The 24,893-nt window shown below is 34.1% G+C and overlaps 1 protein-coding gene across 1 annotated transcript in view; it reads right to left on the reverse strand.

The window, feature by feature from the left end:
• Positions 1 to 446: 446 nt before the first annotated feature.
• Positions 447 to 24,893, reverse strand: part of sff (BRSK family serine/threonine-protein kinase sugar-free frosting) — a 69,733-nt gene continuing 45,286 nt past the window's right edge. The window contains exons 8-25 of the mRNA XM_089648282.1: positions 22,043 to 22,177; positions 21,427 to 21,491; positions 17,068 to 17,212; positions 16,774 to 16,856; positions 16,358 to 16,461; positions 15,240 to 15,320; positions 14,841 to 14,942; positions 13,919 to 14,071; positions 13,046 to 13,132; positions 12,508 to 12,621; positions 12,067 to 12,233; positions 11,468 to 11,572; positions 11,294 to 11,375; positions 11,009 to 11,137; positions 10,311 to 10,486; positions 9,413 to 9,697; positions 8,536 to 8,674; positions 447 to 7,062 (exon numbers count right to left, since the gene is read on the reverse strand). Coding sequence (XP_089504408.1) covers positions 6,959 to 7,062; positions 8,536 to 8,674; positions 9,413 to 9,697; positions 10,311 to 10,486; positions 11,009 to 11,137; positions 11,294 to 11,375; positions 11,468 to 11,572; positions 12,067 to 12,233; positions 12,508 to 12,621; positions 13,046 to 13,132; positions 13,919 to 14,071; positions 14,841 to 14,942; positions 15,240 to 15,320; positions 16,358 to 16,461; positions 16,774 to 16,856; positions 17,068 to 17,212; positions 21,427 to 21,491; positions 22,043 to 22,177 — 2,256 coding nt within the window. The 3' untranslated portion in view covers positions 447 to 6,958. The remainder of the gene's footprint in view (positions 7,063 to 8,535; positions 8,675 to 9,412; positions 9,698 to 10,310; positions 10,487 to 11,008; positions 11,138 to 11,293; positions 11,376 to 11,467; positions 11,573 to 12,066; positions 12,234 to 12,507; positions 12,622 to 13,045; positions 13,133 to 13,918; positions 14,072 to 14,840; positions 14,943 to 15,239; positions 15,321 to 16,357; positions 16,462 to 16,773; positions 16,857 to 17,067; positions 17,213 to 21,426; positions 21,492 to 22,042; positions 22,178 to 24,893) is intronic.

The following is a 24,893-nucleotide window of genomic DNA, read 5'->3' on the forward strand; positions in this document are numbered from 1 at the left end:
GTTGTCATCCTGTTTAAAAATTGAATTGTTTCAATTCTAAATTGGTTTTATGAATTGAAATCGATCTTTGATGTCAAACATTACAAATGAGTTTTACTACGATGCCTATACAGTCGTCAAATTTACCAGATTCAAAATTTCGATTCTTTCGAAAAATCTATTATTTTCGAAATCTATACTTCGATCATGCCAATCGAATTCGATTAAAATAAATTATTTGGAACGTTTAAAAATTATACTTAATTACGAAAACAAGGAAAACAATTTTTTTATTGATACATAACTCCAATGATAAGGGAACATTTTCTGGGGCAAAATTTTATTCCAAATTCATTCCAAGTTATTGGATTTTATAAATTATTTCAAAATAATACGGTAAGCCCCCGATTATTAGATATATATATAAGAAAAACTTTAAACTAAAAAATAAGTTTGTTGGTTCTTAAAATAATCGAGAGATAGTTACTAAAAAAATGCATATTTTAAAAAAAATTAACCCATCAATGTAATTGATTATATGCAATATAATCGAAGGATATTACAAATTATAGGTACTTAACATAATTTTCGGATAATATTATCAACAAAATAAATTAACAAGCAACAGTAAAAACTTTTAAATAATTATTTTAGTCTTCTGCATTAATAATGAACGTCAAAAGACTCAAAAAGCAGTAACAGTATTGTTATTGTACAAGACGTTCAATTTTAGTACACTTTGCAGAAGACTGTACACACAAACAAATCAATAGGTATTCGTCAAAATTCAACAAATAAAAAATGCCCTTAAAGCTAGTGGAGTTACTAAAATATTGCACTTTTCACTAATTATTCAAGATACGGTGCCTAGTAGTCCAAGCCAATAAAGTGAATTATCAATAAATAATAATGTAACAGTATTAAAAAAAACCATTCATAAATAGAGAACAGCCAAGATAAAATATTATTGGCACCACCAGGACTATATCTGTGAACTTTCCGCTAGCCGGGTTTCTGCTCTAACCACTGAGCTATCGCACCAACCTATAATGAAACCTTTTTGAATGCCAGCGATGGTCGCAAATGCTGTCGCATTTACGTAAAACAATCGAAATACCTGTTTATTTTATTTTTCTTCAAAACCGAAAGATTAAAAAAATAGCGCTCTATGATGACATTAAATACTGAAACAATATTTATCCATTCACGACCAAGGTTCCGTATGGACCCTGCAAAAAATGGGCACTTCATTAGCCACAGCGAATTTTACACTCGATGTTCCAAATAGATCTTAATCTTCTCGATTCTCGAGGGGTTGTGTAATTTTTTTTTTAAATTAATCGTTTTAAATATGTAGTTCTTTAACATCACTTAAACTCCAGAACCCTGTGGAATTTCAGCACGAAAATCGTTAAACAAGTTAGTCAAGAATGGAACATCTTCATTTAATATCCATTAGAAAAACGCACATTGTGAGCTCAAAATTAAATAAATTGAACGCAAAAATTCCGCCAATCAGGCAGCTCATTCGACAATTTTTGAAAAAGAACAATTTTTCAGTAAAAAATTACAAAAATAATAAAAACTTAACAATAATAAAATTTATTTCATAAAAATTTTTTTTTAAGAAAAATAAAAAATATAACAGGCTTTCATCGAGGCGCGATTCTAAATACATATTATTAAAAGCGATTTAGTTTACAAAAATCATTCAACACTATTTTCTCCGCAAAAATGAGAAAACACTTCTATCTTCAACACTGTATCTTAGGACTAGGACAATATCGTTAGAATTATGTTACATATCACTTACACATATAAATATGCAAAAATATCCCGCGGAGTTGCAAATTTTGCTTACCTTGGCGAAAAGCGATAACTTCCGACCCTTTGGTTTAAAAATTTCACCTAGCTTGTATAATGCGTATAAAAAAAATATTAATATTGGCATAAAATTTGTTCTAACGTTTATAAAACAGATCGGATTTGAGTTAAGAAATGTCTTGTATGTAAAATCTTTTAATCTAATTGCTCACATTTCTAAATGTTTAGTTGATAACCTCATCAAGTCGAACGATTAGTTAATGTCTCGATAACGAATCATTATTTTTTGTAGAACTCTTGTAAAATTTCAAGGGAGATTCAAATAAATGAACTAACACAATGAATCGAACGCTTACCAATAATATCCGAGCTTTTGCCTGGAATAATGGTGTATCCAACAAAGTCATCAATATTGAGTTATTGATGGAATTATAATTTAATTGCCTTTCTTCACCACTTTTCATTTCAACTCAAGAATGGTTTGTTTATTGTATTTTAAATATAAAATGTAATGACACATAAGTGGTTACGTTTTTCTCAAAACAAGAATATTTTTGGATTCGAAGTTATTCCTGGCAAGGGCCCACCTGTTAGAATGTTTTGCAAGATAAGATCAGTATATATTATTATATATTTGGTTTTGCATGTTTTTGACTAAACATTACTAATGAACGCAACATTGTGATGTTGTGTAAATGATTTTTTTTTAAATTTATATCATCCACCAATCGTAATTTACCTTTCATCTGACCTGATAAAGGAACGGTAGGAATTCACGGAGCTGTTCAGTGTCTTGCTCTAATTCAAAGTGATGTATGCATGTATACACAGTCCAAGTGCAGCAATAACAATTATGATGTCTAAAATGTCTGTGTGTTTTATTAATATTTTCGTGCAAGGGTGCCATTCACATCTGTGTCGACATCTCACAGAAGTTTAAAAATACTACTTAAACATTGTGGATTTTGTGTCGCGGATTGCGAGACTTTGTTTGTCTCGCAGTGCGCGTCATGTATCCGGCAAAGGTTAAAGCTTCATTCAGAATAGGAGTTTTTTAGCGCGATGAAATTATCTATTCCTGATGTAGTTTACACCGTTGGGAATTATAGCCAACCGAAGGTTGATAGTGTTCTTTACTGCATCTTTTGTTTTTTTTTAGGTACATTCACTTGAATCGAAGATTTTACATACAAGAAAATTCCTTCATTGAATCGACCCTATTTTAAAAACTATTAATTATTACAAATTACATAAAATATTATTGATAATGTTTGGTGATTTTCTCAAGCGAACAATATTATTTATACACTAAGTCACTCGGTAACTTCATAATTTATTACAAAAATCATAACGAAACATTGAATTGTGTAATGTTTTGAGATTTGGGTGAGAATTCTGCTATTGACATCTATTATATTCTAATCATTAAAAAAGATAACACCAAATATTATATACACCGATTTGAAAGAAAACTGATGTCTTCAACTTATATAAGACTTTTCGACTCCTGGTCACCAGACAAGCTATTGAAAATGATTATCTGTTCGTGAAAGGTTTCTGAAATTTTAAAATGTTTGCTCGATTTCATCAGACGTAAGGAAAAATTGAAAAAAAAACCGGAGAATTGGCTTTCGTGGATTGTGGATAGAACTACCGTCATTTGTCCTTTTCTTTTCATTCAATCTTCAAAAACTCTAAACAAATTCTTCCAATTTTAAACAGCCTCTTCTTTTACCCACAATTTGCAACGATACTCAATCATAAATACAAATATAAATAAACAGTTCCCCAGGATTTACATAGTACGGACAGGGGAATTCCTGTGTCACAAAAAACTTATAAAAAAGGGAATTTTTGACAGCAGTTGTAATGTATCTGAAAAAGAGCCAAAATTAGCATATTGTCTCATTTAAAAAAAATTATCGTCGATAAAAATGTGTTGAAATAATCAATTGTTTTCCCCGAAATCTTAAGATTACACAAATCAATTTAAAATCAATACAAATAATTCTACATAAACCTTAATCTAGTGTTTATTTATTTATACATGAATTATTTATGATTAAATTTCTTCTCAAAATAGCTGATGATCTACTTTGAGTAATCTGTTACTAGCCCAAATTGCTCATTATTATCATTGTACACGGTGTGCCGTGGTTGACGCAAAATAACACATACTAAAAGAAATAATAAAACTTTATTTTTTAAAGGAAATTAGGTAAAAGGAGACCGCTCCATATTGTAAAACATACAATTATTTAATTTGGATTTTTTGTTTAAATTCAAATGTAGCATTGTCATCAAATGACCACTAAACATCATTATATTTTTTAGACATTTGAAAGTTCCCTTTTAAATGCCGATTCTAGATCCGTCTTATTCATAAAATTGTGGTGAGGTCACAAATATAAAAAAAGTGACAGGTATCCTTTTCTGCTGATCATAATTTGGTCTAAAGCAGAAACGAACCTAGAATCGGCGTTTGACAGAACTTTTAAAATAAAAAAACTAATTTGCAATGATTGAACATTCGTGCTATATTTGAATTTTTGTGAAATGAACCCAACCTTGAATTTTTCAGTTGAATTAATATAGTATTGTGTTTGTAGTACATTTCTTTGTTTGTAATAAGCATATAATAAAGCGTTAATGTTTTTATAGTAGATAAATATTATGCCCTATATTTACAAAATAAACAATATTTAAACAATTATAATTAATAATGGGACCTTTAAGTGATAATTAATTGTTTTCATGATTTAATATTACATTGATTAATATCTAAAACTCTATGAATTATGGCAGGCATATACTTTATATTAATTTTATTTATTAATTAATTTTCTTCAACATACTGAACGTCTTCTATTATTCACAAGATTTTTAAATCTTTGTTTATTCCTCAGATATCACCAGTTCTCTTTCCTGAGATCGAACAATTTGTTTTTCTTTAAATTGATTGTGAGATAGGGACCGATTTCTACTGATTTTACAATGTAAAAAAAATTGAAAATAAATTATTCATAAATTATTGTGCAGAAACCACGTTGAAAAACTTCACTGCGTTTGTGATGCAAATATAAGCGTGAAAAAGTTTTTCCTATGTCCGTTTTTGACTTTGAAGTTTTAGTGTTTGTGAGCTAAAATATTGTTTTTTCATCGAAAAATGAGCAGAATTGGGTCCCAGCTATCTTAGAAAATTATCTACTTCTAAAAGTAGTAAAAAAAGTTATAATTAAATGAGGAAATATATCATTTAAGTCAACGAACAGATAATCCAAAGAAGTGTCAGCAATTACGATTGAAGTACGAAATAAGGGAAAATTTACCTTACTTTTAACAACAAATATAATAGTCAATAACACACTTCTATGAGTCCACCTCTTCAGTGATTTAAGTCAATCGTATTTTGGGCACCATTTTCGGCGAAATTTTTTTTTGTTAAAAAAAATAAAAAGTCCCCAAATAATGTCACGATTAAAATCACTCTTTTAATTATAACTAATTTCTGTTAAAAATATCAAGTAATTTAATATAGCTTTGTTTTATAATAATTATTTATGGGACGGTACTTTAGAAAAATATACTGATTAAATATGAATTAAATTGCCGCAGTAATCAATTGCATATAATCTAACGATGGAAATGGAAAAGTAGTGTTTATATTTTGTAAAGCTGAATAATAATATAGATTTTAAATTTACTATAAATAAATATTTAAATTCTTGTACGAAATTATCTTGCTCTGTGTTTGTTTTGAAACTAAATTAATTGTTACCTCAGAACGAAGAAAGGTCTAGAAATGTAATTCCTTTGAAGAATCCACTAAGTACTTAATTCAACATTTGGCCAAATCATCTAGCTCAAATAATAATGGTATCGTTTCTTTACTTAGATATCCAACATGTTTAATATATTGTGATAATCATCCATCAAAGAACTAACAGACGTTTATAGATTTCTATTTAATTTAGTGTCAGCTGCAAAAATAGATATATAAACGTTAATTGTTAAGAATATGGTGTACCACAGGGCTCAGGGTTTGGACCAAAATGTTTTTGATATTTATTAAATGGAGATACAATCAAATATTTTTTATAAACTGGACAAAAAGAATACTTAAATAATATTAATTAGTTATTTTAATATACCTTGGAAGCTAAAAAGGGAAGATAAATTATTTTGAAAAAAAATTTTGTTATATGTATTTTTTGGGTCTCGACATTTTCGTTCATTCTGTTTTCATAGATAATTGATTAGCAAGATATTAAGAGTAGTTGTCTCGCAATTTTAGATAGTTAGGTCAGTTTGACTAAAGGTTTCATTTCTTCTTCTTCTCAAAACAAGTATTTTTTGATAAAATATACTTAACCCGCCCCTAAACCACTTTTAATTACTTTCCACCTGGCCGGGGTCACTTTTCTTTAGCTTTTAATTTTTAAACTCTACAATTTAAAACTGTTAATTCACTTCAACATTATAGGCAATAATTAATATGAGTTCCTTCCTAGGATAGATTAGGTTAGGTTAGCCGCATACTTGCGTGCAATTTTGTGACATTTAATGCAGAAATATTTTGGTTAGTAGTTGCGTTCCACCGTGATTTTGATGAAAAGTGATTTTTATTTTTCAGTGCTAGGTAAAGTAATTTTTATTTTTATGGTAAGTTTGCCGTCACCTTTCATTTGACTCTTATGCTAAACTTTTCTCAATTTCTTGGATTATGCACTCAGGGATAGATTTATTATAAAATTTGTCAAGGATTAGAAGCACTTTCACTATTTTTTGATATGTTCCGTCTCTCTCAGATTAGGTAAGTTAGTATTACTTCCTCCAAACTTCAAGGGTAGGTAAACTGCACATTCTTTCAAGTCAGGGTTAAGTTAAATACGCGTCTTGATTTACATGACTAAGATAGCTCCTGTCCTCTTCACGTATTTATAGATAAGCTCTAATTTCTCAAATATTAGGTAAGCTGATATTGAAATTGTCCCATTTCTCCGAAATTGTTTTTGATGTAATCTTCTACATAGTTGTGTTATCCATTTCGTCTCCTTCTCTCAAATCTCCGTGATTAAGTGGTGGGCTGGGGTCCATCTAAATCGGTGTTAGGTTACGTCAGCGGGTGTTGGGTGAGGTCTGGAGGAGACTGGCCTCAGGTGTGTGGTGGTTGGTGCTCTCTGGGAGGACAAGGACTCTCATCTCGCATTCCTCTCCATGCCTCTTTACATTCTGATGAAGATCTCTTGGTGTTGGCAGCTGGAACAACAAAGGAATAATTAACTATTTGTTTGCGTAATTGAGACGTCTAGTTTGATGTAAATAATAAAAAAAAACATATATATGTAATTCGAATAAATTGTCGATAGTTCTTTGTGGTTTTTGCGTTTAGTCAGCGCTAACATTATCGAATAAAGAATATCACTAGACATTCATTTTAAATGGAATAAGATTTGAATGGAAACCAGCGTCGTCAATAACTTCAAACCTTCTGATAGCTCTAGCTCATTTAGCATGAGCTCTATATCTCATACTTCATATATTTCATCCCTATTTGAATTTCACGGTGACCGGATAAATCATCACATCTTTAAAAAGTTATATAAAGTCATGGAAAGTGATGAAACAAAAACTTCATTAACTGGGTTAAGTAGGTTAGGTTAGGTAAGGTTAAAAAATGTTTTTTATTGTTTCTAATGACTTTATATCACTTTTTAAAAGTGTGTTGAATTGTCGCTGTGTTGAGTTATCACACAGCTTTGCTTATTAAATTTAAGAAAATAATGGTCATCCTTTTAGATCCCGGAACACGTCTACATGCCATTTCGTTTATTTTTCTTAATGCTATGGCTAAAATGCACGAAATACCAAACACAGCAAGATATTGTGAAGCTGTTTACAGAGGAAAGCAATTATGGTGTATAAAAATAAAATAAACTACAATAAAGCATAATATGTTATGGATACAACATATTATATCCATTAAATTATTAAATAATAATAATAATATTTGGATGATTTGTATAGCGCCGTTTTTGTGCAAAATCGCTTTAAGGGCGCTGTAAATAATAATATGAATACCAACATAATAACGATTTGCCAAAATTACGGCTTACGCTCAGACTTTAAATTAAATAAAAACTAACTCTCTCCAATTTTTTATTACACCGAAATCTATAATATTATTATTGCTAGCTACAAACAGAAGTGCTGCCATCTAGCCTTAATTATTGGGCACCAACAATTTATACCTATATATATAATATTAATATAGCAATTATATTATTATTAACAAGTAAGGTATACCTAATTGCTGAGTTTTTTTTCCTTAAACAACAAAACAGTGTCCTAAAAACCAACCCGTAAAACAGAAAGTTTTTTCTAGAACCACTCGGGTGAAATATCGCAGAAGTGTTGGTTATCCAAATAATGGTTCCTGAAGCGGCGGTACACATTTCTTTGCCTACTACGTCTTAGTCTATCTTTGTAATTTAGTTTTAAGTAAACCCTGATGAGGTGAACATTAGAAGTGGTCAAAAGAAAATGATTATTATTTTTAATACATATTATTTTAAAGAATTAAAAGGTATGAAGCAATAATGTATACTTTTTGGGCAAAAACATTATATTTAGTTACAAAAAGAAAATGGATTAAAAAGCTCGGTTAAATACAAGCTTTTTATTGAAAAAAACATAAAACAGTTGTATTACTTGTGTGTTGTCATATCTCACCTCTGTCGGTAGTATCTCGACAGAGGGCCATGCGTAGAGCCCCCTGATCTAGGGAACTGGAGGCGGTTGAAGCTCTGCGGGATGGAGACCCAGACCCTGAGGATGCCCTCCGAGAGACGCCGCCGGACTTTACGCTGCACTGTAATTATAAGAGTTAAATATGCAGTTTAGTGATATCTACATATGAGTTATTTGGTTTGGAATAACTTCAGTTAATTTGTCTATCTTCGCGACTTAAACACTGACAGTATTTTCAATGTCCAATTCCACCGTTCATTGAAATCATTAATTCGTTTCAGGTGCCAGGCTGTGCTGCACCTTTGAAAATTAGGTATCTTTATATTTAAAACTTATTTTTGATGTATTTTACTCTGCTTCTATTGTTTTAATAGCTGCATATTGTACGAATGCTTTTTTTATTTATGTTATAATCGCTCTGGTAAAATAGGTTATAACTACTTTGAATTAATTTGTTTTTCTTCTATCTTACTTGCTAGAATTGCACTGTTTGTTCGCCTGTATTGTTACACTCTCCCCATAAGGGGCTGGAATATCCCCATGTAAACGTGTAAACGCCCAGTTTCTTACACTGGTCACTACGCTATCCCTGGGTTAGTCCCTAGGGTTCTTCAGTCTCTTCTCCACTATCCAACAGTCATCATAGGAGTCTAGCCATCCACCTTCCAGTCCTACTGCTCACTGTCTCTCGTAGGGACTGCCTGTGGTGCGCCAAAAGCGAACGCTGTTCGCTGCCGTGGGGACTACCATAAATTTCGATGCTACAAAAAACAACGCCCTAAAATTGGTTCAGAATCTCGTTATTTGATGTTGAGTTTTACTCAAACTGATTAATTTAAATAACAGATTATCCACTCACATGAATTTTGAAAGATCCGCCAGGCGTGGTATTAGAACATGAGGCCACCGAGGTGCTCGAGCCGTTGTTCTGGTTTTGTCCCGGGTGCGGCGAGTGGTGCTGACTGGAGGTGCTGCCACTGTTGTGGTGTTGGCTCGAAGTGCTGCCGTTGTTATGGTGTTGGCTCGAGGTGCTGCCATTGTTATGGTGCTGGCTCGAGGTGCTGCTGTGGTGCTGACTGGAGGAGCTATAATGCCTCCCATTGCTGTTCCCGTTTCCGGCGTCGTTTAAAGGACCGTCACCGTTCTACAGATATGATAAATTGATTATATAAATGACTGCAACGACCGTATGAATGACTTCTAGTGTAAAAAAGACGGCTTATAAAATAGTGCAAACAGTTATCCAATGCATCTTTTTCATCACCTGTTGTGTGAAATTGCGTTAATTAAAGACTTTTTATGGCCCCAAATGATGGTATAAATAATGTTATAAGTAGATAAATGGACATTACATACCATACCACATGGTTCAGTATTTGGACCACTATCAAACTTATACTCCTATTCCTTACAATGGCAGACATTGCCATATGAAGTTTCATTAAGAAAAGATACCCAAATAACTCATATATCGAGTGGAATCTCACCTTGCAGATTTTAAAAATAAGTTTAAGATCACATGACCAAAAGTGTATATGTCAATGGAAGCAACTCAGGGGAAGAGGTGGAAGACGATTAGAACAAGACGGGAGGATCTGAAGAGAATGAAGAAGGATGGTTAAGAATCAGAGTCGGTGGAGAAAATTTTGGGCAGGAGCCCAAATCCCGAGGATAAAGCGTTGATGACGTTGATTTGAAGACCCTTTAAGAAGGATACTGAGGCCGTCTGGAATAAAGGAGTTTATAGCTAAAGCAACCTGGTTGACTCCATCCATAGAAGTATGAGAAGTGGGACTCTTCACACTGTCAAACACAGATGAATCACAACTGCCAATCTCCGTCGTCTCCAACGGTCGTGTAGTTGGTGCCTGTAACCGGTCGCAGCTGTCGGTGGAGCCTCCGCTGAGGCTTTCACTGGCCGACTCTCCTCCTCCTGTAACAAACACCATAAATTTGGAAAGACCGAACAGACAAATAAATCATCATTGAAATCAGCCACCCTGCGTGTGAATATATTTCAAATATGTTCGTCATGCTACTCATTGGTTCACTATCAAGTTATTAATCCAGCTTGTGCCGACTACTTATCTTATATCATCGAAGTTTTGGTCTACCCGCGTGTCTTTAACTTGTCCTTTACATTTCTCTTTCCCAGTGATGCGGGTTTTCGGTCCTGAACCGCTTCATTATTAATCATTATTTATTAATCTTTTAAGTAGTGAAAAGATCGGTGAGATCCACATGGAATAAATAAACTGAATTACTTCTCTTCTGCTCCTGCGAACTGGTACAATAAACATTATTCAAAAATGTTTTCCAATATTTGAACCTGTCCAGATTCATGCAATAAAAGTATCTTAACTCCCCATATGATGTATGTGCATCACTTTTGACTACCAAAATGAATGAATTATAACATTTGTTGAATATAACTATGGAAGAAAGTAAAACTCACCATGGTGTGGTTGATGTTTTCTCTGCGCACGAGGAGATCTTGGCGGAGCTGGTCGGGATGCAGATCCCGCGCTCCTACATACGCAGCCTTGGATATGCTCACATACTCGACGGAACCGTCTTATGTTACCTGGGAATACATGAAATTATTAGTTTATCAATCCGTTCTGTGACCACCCCTGTATTATTTCCCTTACATGCATTTTGGAAAAGTCTTTTCGAAAAGATTGGAAAAACCTTTCAGCTTCAGGAAAACATTACTACAAGCTTAGAAAAGATGACATACCTGATAGTAATGTAAAGGTTATAGCGTACAGATACTCCTTTCCGTTTTCTCCAGCTTGTTTGGTTATTGTAGAAATGTCCACCTGTAAAAGTCAATAGTATCATATAAGTAAAAAATTATATAGGTAATAAATCCAATAAAACAAATAATGTTTTTAGAAATTCTTCAACTTGCCTGAAATCTGACATGCCTCTGGAACATGGCGGGAGCGGTGGACCCCCTCTTGTACTCCACCCTGAAGGACATGGGGCTCAGGACACTGTGGGACAACTCTGCTATCTGAAAGTTCGATTTGAGATTCACATGACCTGTTAGAATTGTATGGTTTTAAAACAACAAAATTCAATACTACTGGTAAATATCTATCAATATATCTATGCTGCTCTTTCTCCTCCTTCTCGAGGCAACGTTTGGACTGCCTGACAATGTCTAGTATCTATCATCAGGGCAGATGTGTTGAAAAACATAAGTTTATTGATGTCGGAGTAATACCGTGTCGTAGTGATTTATCCTATTCATTGTGGGCTACGATTATAATTTCTAAAAATACTCATCAATATTGGATACCATAAAGTTGTACCACAGTGTTTCCCATTATTGTTGATTGGTTGCTTTTACAAACATGTTGTCATAGTTCTACTAACTTCATAGTTTCACTAGCTTCATAGTTCAAATGGCTCCATCTCTAGCCGTTGGGACTCTTTTTACGGTATCAAATGAAATACGTAATATTCAATGTCAAAGAACACTGGATTTAGCTGATAGGTACTCACACTAAGGAAGGCGTGTATGAGGTCCGCCTTGACCGTGGCGAGCGGTTTCCCCTTCACCAGCACAGTGAAGGTTTCATCCTTCTCCGTGGCCAACAGCGAGCCGAACCACGACTTCTTGGTCAGCTCGGGTGAGGACTCGGGAGTCAGGTGCACCTCCTCGGAAGAAGCTGAAATATAAAACTGTATAAAGAACTGATGCAAAACATTGCCTCCCAATGTACTAGAAGTTTTCGATTCCACATAAAATAAATCGGTGATTTAAAGCTGAAGACCTATTTTTGTTAATGTTAAAGAGCTGCTCCGATCATAAACCAGATATCTCTGATGATTGTTGGATAAAAAATAGAGAATTTGATGGAGGAAAATTAGATTAATAGGATGGACATCAATTAGCCTACCAACCGAACCGTGAAAGATGTTTGTAGAAAGAGCAGATCTTACCTTGCATTTTTCTCCTGTGAAACCTTGGTGAGCCTAGGAAGGAATTCTTGATAGTTGTCAATCGCGCTCTCCAAGGAGGAGGAGTTGGGGAGAGGGGTGGCGTCAGCACCATACCTGAAATAACATCAAAACATAACAATTCCATTAATTCATTTGGCGTTTAGAGACAAATTCATAAATACCTACAGAGGGAATGAGTAATTTTTGTCTGTACGTCCCATGAGATAACAAAATATATTGTTTAGGCTTTTAACTTGCAGTGTAAGTTTTGGTCAATGAACCGAATAACTTTTCTGGATAAAACCTCTTTTATATTTAGAGGGCGGGAGAGCTTAGATTTTAAGTTTTAGATTAACAATCTTCCCATTTTTAGTTGAACCTACTGGTGAGTGTATTTGTAAAATGTAATATATTTTGTGTATGCCTTAAATTTTGATTATGCCAACAAAATAAGAAACACACTGATTGTGGAAGATTCTTTGTTTTTCGTTTTGTGTTGTGTTTTATAGGCATGCCTTGTAATTATTACAGAACTCACCAGTGAGGTTGCCCAGGTTGCCGAACATTCCTCCGGCGGTGCTAGTTTGGCTAGTATTACCAGGAAGAGAACACCTTTCTCTGCCATCTAATGAAATAAAGCTAAGCATTGATTTTTTATCCAAGAGCCATTCCAAAAATTTTGATGAGAGATGAGATGTCAATAGAATTCGGGAAAATGGGATGGCTCCGCTGGGCAGGACAAGCAAGGATGGAAGATAGCCGATTACCTGCATGACAAGATGGCGTGATGGAGATCTACAATTTGGTGATGTGGTGGTAAATCTTACTTTCTTGGGAATAACGAACGGTAGCTGTAGAAGTTTCGAGGAGGCGACAAGGACTCTCCAAGTGTGTTAATATATTTTTTTAAATGTTTCTGGCTTTGACTCTTTAAGGGTTCCCCTATCTCATTTTATAAAAGGCCATAACTTTTATATAATGAGAAACATAAAGCATTATTTATATGAGTGAATTCAATAATTATATGGAAAAAAATTGGAATCGAGTTCAAAATTAAATAGTTGAAATAATGTTGAACGGAGGAGGGTAATTAAGATATAATGCTTGAAATAAAATAGAATATTTGCTTAATAGAGGTACAACCAAAAATATATGATCTAAAGTACCTACCCAGTTCTACACCACAGGAAGTGAAAAAGAAAGAAGAAAAAATTAAAAAAGTGGGAGGTAACGGAGCGGTCTCCAAATTCGTTCGCATAAGTTAGCAAAAAATATTTTTTCTAAGAGTGGAGAAATTGATGAAATCATGGTTGTTTATCTATAATCATTTTTGTTTTCTGTAATTGTAATAAGAACATAAATTATTTGAAATGCTTTTTATTAAAATGGTTTATCATTTTAAAAGACTTGCCTCTCTGTGGTGAGTCGCCTGCGAGAGACGTGGGACTGGCACCCCCCGCTCTGCCTGCTCCAGTTGCGCTGCTATTGGATGAACCACCCCCTCCGCTACCCCCCACCAGGTGGGAGTCGTTGATGATGATGACACCCTCGCTGGGATCGCCAGCTGGAAAATAAATGTCTATGTTTTAAAAAGGTTCAAGGGGGGAAAGTTTTAAAAATAAAAGGCCTCAGAAAATTGAGTTCACAAAACTCCTAAAACGAAGTTCGCGATTGGAGCTGATTCTGCAAAGAGTGAACAGTGAAAGTGTCTTTGTCTGCTAATTTGATATTCATTTCAACTAGGTCAGAATTATTATTATAATTACTTTATTATTTTTTATTATTGTATTTATTCAACTTACTTACTAAATAAAAATACAGGAAACGCAAAAATAGATGTTACCGATTACGAAAATGATGTAAAAAAACTTTGGATCAACAGACAAATACCTATGAACAAAATTCTTTAATAAATTACCAGAAAACATAGGATCCCTTAAAAGCAACTTTAAAGAATTCAAAACACAACCTAAAAAAGATACTGAAAACTTAATCTAAAAAAAATATATATTTATGAAAAAATAATAAATTAAAAAAAATGATCTAAATTAAAACAAAATATTAAAAATCGTCTTTATAAAAAACACCCCTCTCCCATACACAAAAGCTTAATTTCTATGGGGGTACATCTTTAAATATATAATATAGATGCATTTACATAAAATGATATCTGACTATATATATTATACGTGTAAATTATTACTCTGTTTTCAAATATATTTATGTTTTGTATAAATTAAAATCCGTAAATAAAAAAAATGTTTTGTTTCGTTCTTATTAAAGATTATTTTCTTTAACGATTTAAAAAAAAAAATGTTTATATAATTTATTACTAATGTTGAGGCTGATGGTGGGTCCCGTGGAGTTGGCCCTTTGGTGGTGGGGTTCCCGGGGGCTGGTTCCGGGACTCTGCCCCGCGGACATGGAGGTGCCCCCTGAAAATGTCATGGTTAGTTACACAGTCACGTAGAAGCCATTCTAATGGATATCATTAGAGCACAGACCAAAAGAAAGCTTAAAATATCTTAAATAAGAAATTAGGACAAATACAATTATTGTTTTATTATAAAATGTATATCCAGGAAAATTGCAACCAGCAAAATTGCATAATATTTGTTGTGTTATGCTGATTTTTGCTAAAAAATTATTACTCAAAATTACCGGTCTTTAGTTGTAAGTGTGTGAATATTAAATAAAAATATAATGTGCTTTGATAGTATGAATTCACGAACTTTTATTACCGTGGGTTTGGGGGGACATCGGAGAGGGGGGAGTTCCGCCCAGAGAAGATGCTCGGTGGGAGTGCGCATGGCCTGCAAATCAAAGAATACACACAATTTGTCAGAAGTCTGTTAACATGTTGGCAAAAATTGCCATTTGGCACACACGATAAAATAACTATGGGTAAATGAAGCCTGTCGCCACGACAAATATCTGACCTGTAGGTGCAGAACATGATATAGAAATGTTGAATATGACATGGGTAGGTGCGAAACATGAGATTGAATTGTAGAATATAAGTTTACTGATGTGGAAGTAATTCCATATCATAGCGATTTTTTAAATTTCTAAAAATACCCTCTAATATTGGATATCATGAAGTAGTTCCCATTAGGTATTGTTAATTGGTTGCTAGTACAAAGGCGTAAAATTGCTAGTAGGTGCGGAAAATTAGAATGAATTGTAGAATATGACATGGGTAAGTTCAGAGGATCCACCACTTTCCCGCCCTGTTATAAGTAAAAAATGGTTACTACTTCAAGGCGCACTACAAGGACTATACTTTTTTTTAAGTAAACGAAGCTAAATTTGGGTAAAAACTATTCTAGACTCTCAGAAGTGTTCTTGCGCAGCAGGAATTAGTAATATGTATATGTGTGTGGATATTGGATTAGTATTTACAAACTAGAAAACCGAAATTTCACCAAAAATTAAACAATACTTACAACAATATCGAAAAATATCACAACAATATTCGGAAAAATATGGTGCAAAACCAAAAACCTCATTATTTTATAAATTTAAGAAAACTTAACGATGAACAAAGTCACCTGTGTTGAAGCTGGGATGAGGATCTAACCATACCCTTTAGGGGAGGTTGATGTCACCAAAAATATTTAATCAAGTGAATGTCAAAATCCTTACAAACTAAAACAGATTATTGGTAACTAATTGAATTAATAAAACAAAGCAATAAAATGGTATGCCAATAAGAAAACAAAAAACAATAATTCAAGCTTAAAAGAAAATTTTTCGCAACTTAGTAATGATATAAATAGGACCCATAGAGAGAAAAAGAGAAGAAAAATTAATTCTAACATAAATAAGGTAATAAAGTTGTAATTCTCACCCTGGTGGACCATGCTAAAGTGTAGAGGACTAGATCTAGCAGGACTGGCTCCAGAAGGAGATCGCCGACCTTCCCTTCTACTGGATTGTCGACACGAAAGGACACTGAAAAGGTTAATGAAGAAGTTTAATTTTTAATTACGAAATGAAGATTTATTTTAACGATTTTTAGCAAAGGGCTCTTTTAATTAATCGAAATAAAATTTACACAAGCTACACAGTCAAATAATGAGTGGATTCAGAAATAATAGATGTTTAATCGAATATTTCGAGATAAATATTTATAAGGACACAAGCTACAAAATTATGTTAATGAGTTCTGTTTAATGTTGACCTGTTACGTAAGAAAGTAGTTGCTGGATGTATGAAACGATTTAACATCTATTGTTTAGATGAGAGGTAGGTTGCTTGACTTACTTGAATTGTTGTCTTCTCGGAGTGAGCGGTGATCCTTCGCTAATCTGTCCAAACTGTACTGTCGTCTGTCCATTCAACTGAAACTAAAATTGCTACATATTAATCTTGAATCGGTTAAATCATTAATAATTGTTATTTATGGTTGATCGAGCGTTTCCCTTAAACGAACTCATTCCTTTTAAGACTATCCTTTTCTTTTTGGGTGCCTTATATACACTCATTTACCCCAGACCTTATTGGAAGGAAGGGGAAAAAATATTGTAATAATTTATTGTTGATGGTGGAAATAGTTACCTTGCAGGTGTCGATTCTCTTCCTTGGGGGATCCCCGCTGTCGATAGCCCTGCTCCTCAAAAGGCAGTCCGTGTCGTCTTCGAAGGCTGGCCTCCGTCGTTTCCTCTCGAGCAGCAGGAAGTAGATCACCTTCTCTGTGTTGTGACTGGAATAAGACAAAGCAAATATTACGTTAATATGTACAAAAGATTCATAGGAAACAACCAGAATGCGGTATAATCATAGACATATGAATATTAGTAGACCTGCCCTAAGTGATTAAAAGCGTATTATCCCCACTCCCCATACCGGTTCCATTGAGCCGGCTGGGCTCGCGTATGGCTTCCCATGAATCAAAAGAATGTGACGTCATCATTCTTGTTCGAACTAGCGTCGAGCTACGGTCGAGTTCGTTTTACGAAATAACGCGGCAAAATGGTCGGTTGCGCTATGAAAACTTGTAAAAATAGAAGTGAAAAAGAGAATAAACCCAATTGTCGTATTACATTCCATAGGTAAGCATTATTTTAATTTGTTTTAAGCTTATCACATCGTATAATATAGATCAGTTTTAGAAACATATACTATCACGCGATGGACGCGAACAACAAAGCCGTGTCCACAAGAATCAGGGATGTGCCTTCGCCTTTTGCGCTTTGATAAAATATGTATATATATATATATATTTTTTTTTATTAATTTAAAAAAAAAAACATTACATATTACAGTGATCTTTGGCTGTCCAACTAGGAGATAAACCTGTTTTAGGACAGTCAGAAATAGGCAGATTTATTAAATGCGATTCTTGTTTTGTCTAGTGTATTGACTTTTACTTAATTATTGCTCTTTATAAATAATTTGAAAAGTTTTCTTGGTTGATACAAGCAGTTGCTAACTAAATATTTTAAATAATATAAAATATATAATAGTATAGTAGATATATATAAATATATACAGGTTGTATCGGCACGTACCCGACAAACTTTAACCAGCTATTCCTTAGCACATATGGAGTAAAAAATGTTATGGGCACTTTGCTGTCCGGTAACATTTTTTTTTTAATAAAAAATTTACTATTCATATTTTCACCACATGTCACCAATGTTTTATCCTTTGTCTAAGTTTGAAAACCCGTCTGGCAATATTTTGTTCGAGTTTCGTTGAATAATGTACTATGTACCTACGTTGGCGCGCTTTTACAATCACAACGAAATGGCACAGCACCATTCGTCTCATTTTTAACTTTTATTATTTAGTGTGTACGAAAGAGCGAGGACACTTTTTGACGCACTTGCTAATAACAGCTGTTGAACGCGAGAAACAAGGCAAATGACAGTGACGGAGTGTGGATTTTTTATTTATTTTTTGTTTTTAATGGAAAAAAAATGTTACCGGACAGCAAAGCGCCCATAATATTTTTTACTCCAAATGTGCTGAGCAATAAATAGCTGGTTAAAGTTTGTCGGGTACTTGCCGATACACCCTGTATAATAGTATCATTTGGAACGTCTATTTTTTCATGTGTTATTTCTTGTTGGAACTCCGTCGTATTAATAAAGGATAATAAACCAATCATTTTTAAATTTATTCCACTTTAATGGCGTTATTACTAATAGTTATTAATAATAATAATTTTACACAATTCATAAACAACACTTAATATAGGATAAAACGAAAAATTGGTATGTTTGGAAGTAAAATGTAGATACAGTGAGCATGTTTGGAATGAAAAATGTATGTGTCATTTTGCTGGCCGATGATATTTTTATCTATTAAAATTAAAAATATTATATTTTTCTATCGTACGTCGCCACCGATCATATATTATCTTTGGATCATACTATCACACGTCGCAACGGACCACGTGTTAGGTACGCGCGTTGTTTCGTATGTACGGTACTGCTGGAACGAGAAGGAGTGCATATCACGTAATGCGCTAGGTTATACCGAGTGGCGATGTGTGATAGAAAAACATGTTTTTTGTTTTTAATTGAAGTGTTTACAAAGGAACTGTATGAATAATACGGCCAGAATCGCTTGCGCTAAATATTTCTTTAGGAAATATTTTTTATTTGATAAACGCAGCTTCTTTGACGGCGTTGGAATATATTATCTTCCACTTTAGAACGTGCCGCAAACATCCTTTAAATTATTTTAAATTAGTAAATCGTGAAATAATTCAAATTAATCAAATAAAAATTTTATTTGCACGCTGGGTTTCGAACCCGAAACTTCCCGCTTGCTAGTTGAGAGCGTTACCCCTCGACTACGGAGACCTTCATATCTATGATTTGTAATTTTTCTCACGGACACGGGCGTCATCACAGTCAACAGATTAATACCTTCTTTCTATGTTGGTTCATCTTTAAAATATATTTTTATTCAGCTGTTATTATTTATCTAGCATCGATAATATAACTATTGTACATGTTGTTTTCTCTTAAACTGTGCTTTTATTTTTGTACATTATTTAAACCCCTGTAAGTTGTTTATTGGATGCTGTTCTCACAAATATACTTTAATTATTAACCCTTTTGTCTTTTTCTTTTGATTTCTTCCATTGTCCGTATATATTTATATATACATAATTTATATGTATAACTCGTATATTTTTTAATAATATTATGCATAGTCTTAGAATACTGTTATTATGTCGGTGTATATAATACTGTTTTACTAATTTCTTGCAGACATATTATGATGCTTAAATGTACCTAAAAAAATGTTTATGCAAATATTATACCCAAAAAATAAATAAAAAGCACCTTCATCGACAAAATACTCCCAAATAATACCCCACACCTGGCTATGTGGTGGTGAGAAGTACCTAGCTATGTAAATCTGGTCACTGAACACGCCTAAAGCCATTTCAAGTAGTTGGGGCGATACTGAGAGTATCTACAAAAACAAGGAGCAAATAATAATGTAAATGCTACGTATTATTGTGATTATTATTGTGATGAAATAATGTTCGAATGTGGCCGTTGCTTAAAGTAATAATATAGCCGTTGTCAAGTGTGCTTGTCGCTGTTTACTGGGGTAAGTAAATTATGAACATTCGTAAAAGGGTCTTAACTAAATACTCTGAAACTAACTACGACTCTGCAAACAGAAGAAATTTACTTTGCCGAATTTGGACTTCGCAAATTTGTTCATAACGTGGCGAGTAATTTGCGCTCCCATGTAAAAATGTCTATTCATTCAAAGCAGATTTTACTTTTAAGAAGTAAATGGTGATATTATAATGCGAGATGCCTATTTACTGTCAGATTGATTTACTGACGAATCACAGTCATCTTCACTCCCTTCGTTCTTCAACAGTTGATTTTACCCCTCGCCTTTATCTTCTCGTCTATTAATTCCTTTGTCTGTGGGTATAATAGTATTCTACTTCCACTTGTTGAAGCTTCTACAAGTGCTTCCACTCTCAAGGTTACTAATTTTCGCTGACCCGTGTTTCAACCGAACTACTGTCGAGGTCTTTTGGTCTTTATGGGTACCACTGAATGACGCGCTTAGGCTAACGACAAGTCGGATAAAGAACTGTATCAATACGCTTCTTCTGATACGGGCCGCGCGCCTGGAAACATCGAAATTTGCAACGAAAACGCGCCGTCTTTCTCACAGTTATTAGAATAGTTCGGACCGCACCACCAAGACGTGCGCCTATATACACATTTGCCGCCGGCTACTCAGTTTAGTCTGGTACTCAAATATAGTTAGTCAATAGATCACCGGGACTTGCGGCTGGAGACACTCGCGTCGCTAGCCCTTCACCTGCATGAGTACCAACCCATCCCTTTGACCACACTCCGGAATTCACCACCGTTTATCTTCACCACCCACGGTACCGAGCATCGGTCTGGAGAAATTTGTCACCGTTGATCTCCACCATCTACGGTGTCACGCAACGGCCTGGAAAATTCACAACCGTTTATCTCTACCATCCACGGTGACGATCATCGGCCTGGAGGAATTCTCCAACATTCATCTCCACCACCCACCGCGGGAGGACCAGGAAGATAATAGACCGTGATATTTAATTGAGATATTGTTGATATGTCAATTTGTCAATATTATTACATGACTTCCAATCTAGCGTAACTGGTAGGTACGATTGCATTTATGATGAAAGGAACCTATGTCCGATAAGAAAGTCCACCAGAAGCAGAAAAATTATTTTGAGATTTGTGCTTTGGTTACTCAGCTTTTGAGTTAGATCTCCTAGATTTTGCCATTTGAAAAATCTAAGGGTGCGTAAAAACAGGACAAAATTTCTGCGAGCCGAGCCGCGAATTATGAGAAAGGAAAGAAGTAACCGCAAACGGCGCAATTTTGTCCTGTTTGTACGTAGCATCAGAAGTCAAAGTTTGTTCTTACCTTGGACTAAGTAATTCTTGAATTAATTTCTCTCTGTGCTTGAAACATCCTAAACTCGATATGGCCTGCAAAAAAAAAACATGTTCGTAATTAGTAATGTTTGTTTTTTCTCTCTCGTTATTCATAAAGCAAAAAGTTTCTGTTTTAAGAACGCAATGTAAATGTGATATAATAAATATGTTTCATTCAGTATGGAATATTGGGTGACATAATATATTATACGAGTATAATGTGATACTCGAGAAAAAAGGTAGAGTCTAAAGGGAATTTCGGTAATAATAAATGATGGTGATGTTTGGATGGCTTTCGTTCCGCCGTTTTTGTGAATAATCCCCTAAAGAGTACCAGGATCACAAAGGTATCTTTCTACTAAGTTCAAATTCGAACAATTCTCTAGTGACTTAGTTAGATGAATACGGAAGTAAAAAGAAAAAAATAAAGAAACCGTCTGATGGTAAAGCAATGTGAAATTAGTAAACTCATTTTATTGCGGCAAAAACATCTCCGAAGCCAAAGAAAGTCGCACTTTCGGAACCATAAGCACAAGCAATGGCCGGCATCCAGAACATGAGAGAAGGTACAATACCATCGAAGACCAAGAGATATGTTCGAGTACCTGCAGAACATCGGGGTCCATGGCCTCCATGGTGGGGATGATGTGAGTCTGCACTACTTCCATCATGGGCAACTCCAGTTCCAACTCCCCCTTCCCACCCGCCGTCACCCAGGGGTGGCGGTTTATGTCCGCCAGCTGAAAATAGAACATAAAATAAACATTGTTAAATTTTATTTAAACTCCGTTATAAGAGAAAAGAAGAAGAAAAATATTACTGAAAATGGTTTGAAAGGGAGATACGAATGATAGATGGAGCGCGCTATTAAATAAATGATTATACGGAATATGACGTAAGCGACTGTTGTGAGAATATTTAATCAAACACGACTTATTTAAAGTAGAGCAAAAATTTCTCGAGATTTGAGTTCAGTATCATTTAAAGAAACACGTATTTTACCCACGTAAATAAAACAAGTGTCCATAACATGTTAAATGACAAAAAGAGACGTTTTTATAATTGTTTGAGCATACTTTGCAATTTTTTTATATGAATTTCACCTTTTCAATCGGCATCTGAATAAAGATTACCTTAAAACATAACAAATATTTTTAAGAGCTTAAAAAATTAAAGTCTTCAAGGTCTTCTTTCAAGATATAAATTCGGAATGAGTCTTAAAATGTTAACGTTTTTTCAACCAATTTTTGGATCCGACCCTTTAAGGGTGCTTTAGGCAATCGATTCACGTTTTTATTAGTATTTCAATACTGAGAACGGAGAGGAGATGCATAAGGTAAGTGTGTTATAAAAATATTTTTTAAGTTGGTTTGGAGTCACAAAGTAAAAATGAAAGTGTAAGGTGTTTAAAGTAGCACACTCGCAGAACAGGCACCTTTTAATTGGATTCTATTCACCACACATAAGCAATGTGTGATAAAAGGTTCCCACATGAATGTCACCAAATCCGAGAATTCAAGAAGTTTAATTTTTGAAAATATTGGAGATGCTTAATCAATATCCAATTTTGGGTCCAACTATTTGGTATTCATTCAACATGGCCAGCAATCACAGCCTTTGGGACCTACAGAAACCTAGTTTCATGCTCAATAAAATGTTCACTTTAATTCTGAAGGTTCCTTTTTTGGCTCAGGTCCAAAAATATTACACTCATGGACTACTAATGAAGTTTCTCAATTTAAACGCCTCTGAACTGTGGGTAACTACTGGTCCTATTTTTGTTTTATATGCATTTGAACAGTTTGATTTTAACAGGAGTAACTAACTAACAGAGGTACCTAACTAATAGAGGTAACCAAACTCTCTGAAATTACAATCCTGCATGTTTTAGCTTAAGGCGAAGTAATGCAAAATCAAATGGTTTTGGTTTGAAATGTTCAAGGCTTAGAAATATTACAGATACTTTAATTAAATCAGAACACGTCTTGACCTTTAAAATCATGTTGCATTTTTTTCTAAGATCAAAAAGTCTTTTTATTACCCCAGAAAAATTTAAAAATTTAAAATTTAATCTTTTACTTACGAACCCCCTTTTCGGATGTAGTTTGATTGTAGAATGAGGAAAATTAAGTTTTTCAAAAAAATATCGAACAATATTTTAATATTTGTGCCTGATCTTCACAAAATAAAACAAAAAATGTTTTTAGAGATTTTTTTGCGTAAATCAAAACGGGCGGCGGGAATTTTATCCTTTTCGCTATTTACATAAGGACTACGTGATTTCGCCTGATTCCGAATGTCGTCTTAGATATGTAATCTATTGTACGAATAATGGTATTATTTGTATTTCTACAAAACCTTTAAATAGTACATTTTAATGATGAAATACGTGTGGATATCTCAGTGACCCTTCGTGGTAACACAAGTTTTGTTTTGCATTTTGGGATCATGACATGTCGAAGGTTAATCAGCTCTGATTGAGACTACAGGCAAAAAACAGTTAAAATGCAAAAGATTTGGGACGATAATTTTCTAAAAATATTTTCGAATCTACAAGTAGCTGCGAGCAAATCCATTCCTGACGTCATTGATAATCTACTTGGTAGGAATTTCCCCCTCAAGTCAGCCGAGTAAATAAAGCTCATCAGTAGGCGCCGCAGGCAGGAAATAACCCACCGATTGACTTAACCAAGCTTATTCCCAGCTCTTTAATCAATTCCGCCAACAATTTAGCCAATATTCCAATCCGAATCCGAATCACATAAACCGTGGCCTACAAAACTGATTGGCCGTTATCACTTTATGAAATAATCATTCGAAATTAGGGGTAATATTAAACATGAGTTAAAATAATAACGAACCTAACCTTTATTAAATATCATTAATAAAGGTTAGGTTCGGTGATGTTATAATGAATCCTCTTTCAATTAAAACTTTAACTTTTAAAGATTTCAAATGCGGTTTCTGAGCTCAGCCTAATTTGCAGGTTAATCCAAGAACATAGACTCAGCGCGTTAAATGCTCTGTTAACAAAACTTCACAGTATTCATTCGAGAAGATTCCACCAGTCTGTTCAACGCATCAGACTTGAGCGCGAGATGTCTCTATGACTTGAAAGTGAGATTGTCCTATACGCAGAGAGCAATCAAGTATGGCCGTGTCACTCAGTCAGTTTAGTGCATTTTATATCACAAATAATATTATTGACTGACCGTAGGGAAGTCCTCTTTTAACTAGAGCGCTTTCAATTTCGTCTGTCTATAAATTTATTTGTATGTTCGTGTCCAGTCAATTCTATCAAGATAGTAGCCGTGTTGGATAGTACCTTTTTACTCCGCCAGTGTTTGCATGAGCGTTACGAGCTGTCAAATCAGAATAATCAACATCATATACTGTCCACTATACTAAAATACTACTAGTTTTAAACTGAACTCCTTCTTTGGCTAGAATCCAGCA

The sequence above is a fragment of the Hesperophylax consimilis genome, chromosome 27 (genome assembly GCF_061612785.1).
Source record: "Hesperophylax consimilis isolate HC1 chromosome 27, BYU_Hcon_1.0, whole genome shotgun sequence".
Classification (NCBI taxonomy): domain Eukaryota; kingdom Metazoa; phylum Arthropoda; class Insecta; order Trichoptera; family Limnephilidae; genus Hesperophylax; species Hesperophylax consimilis.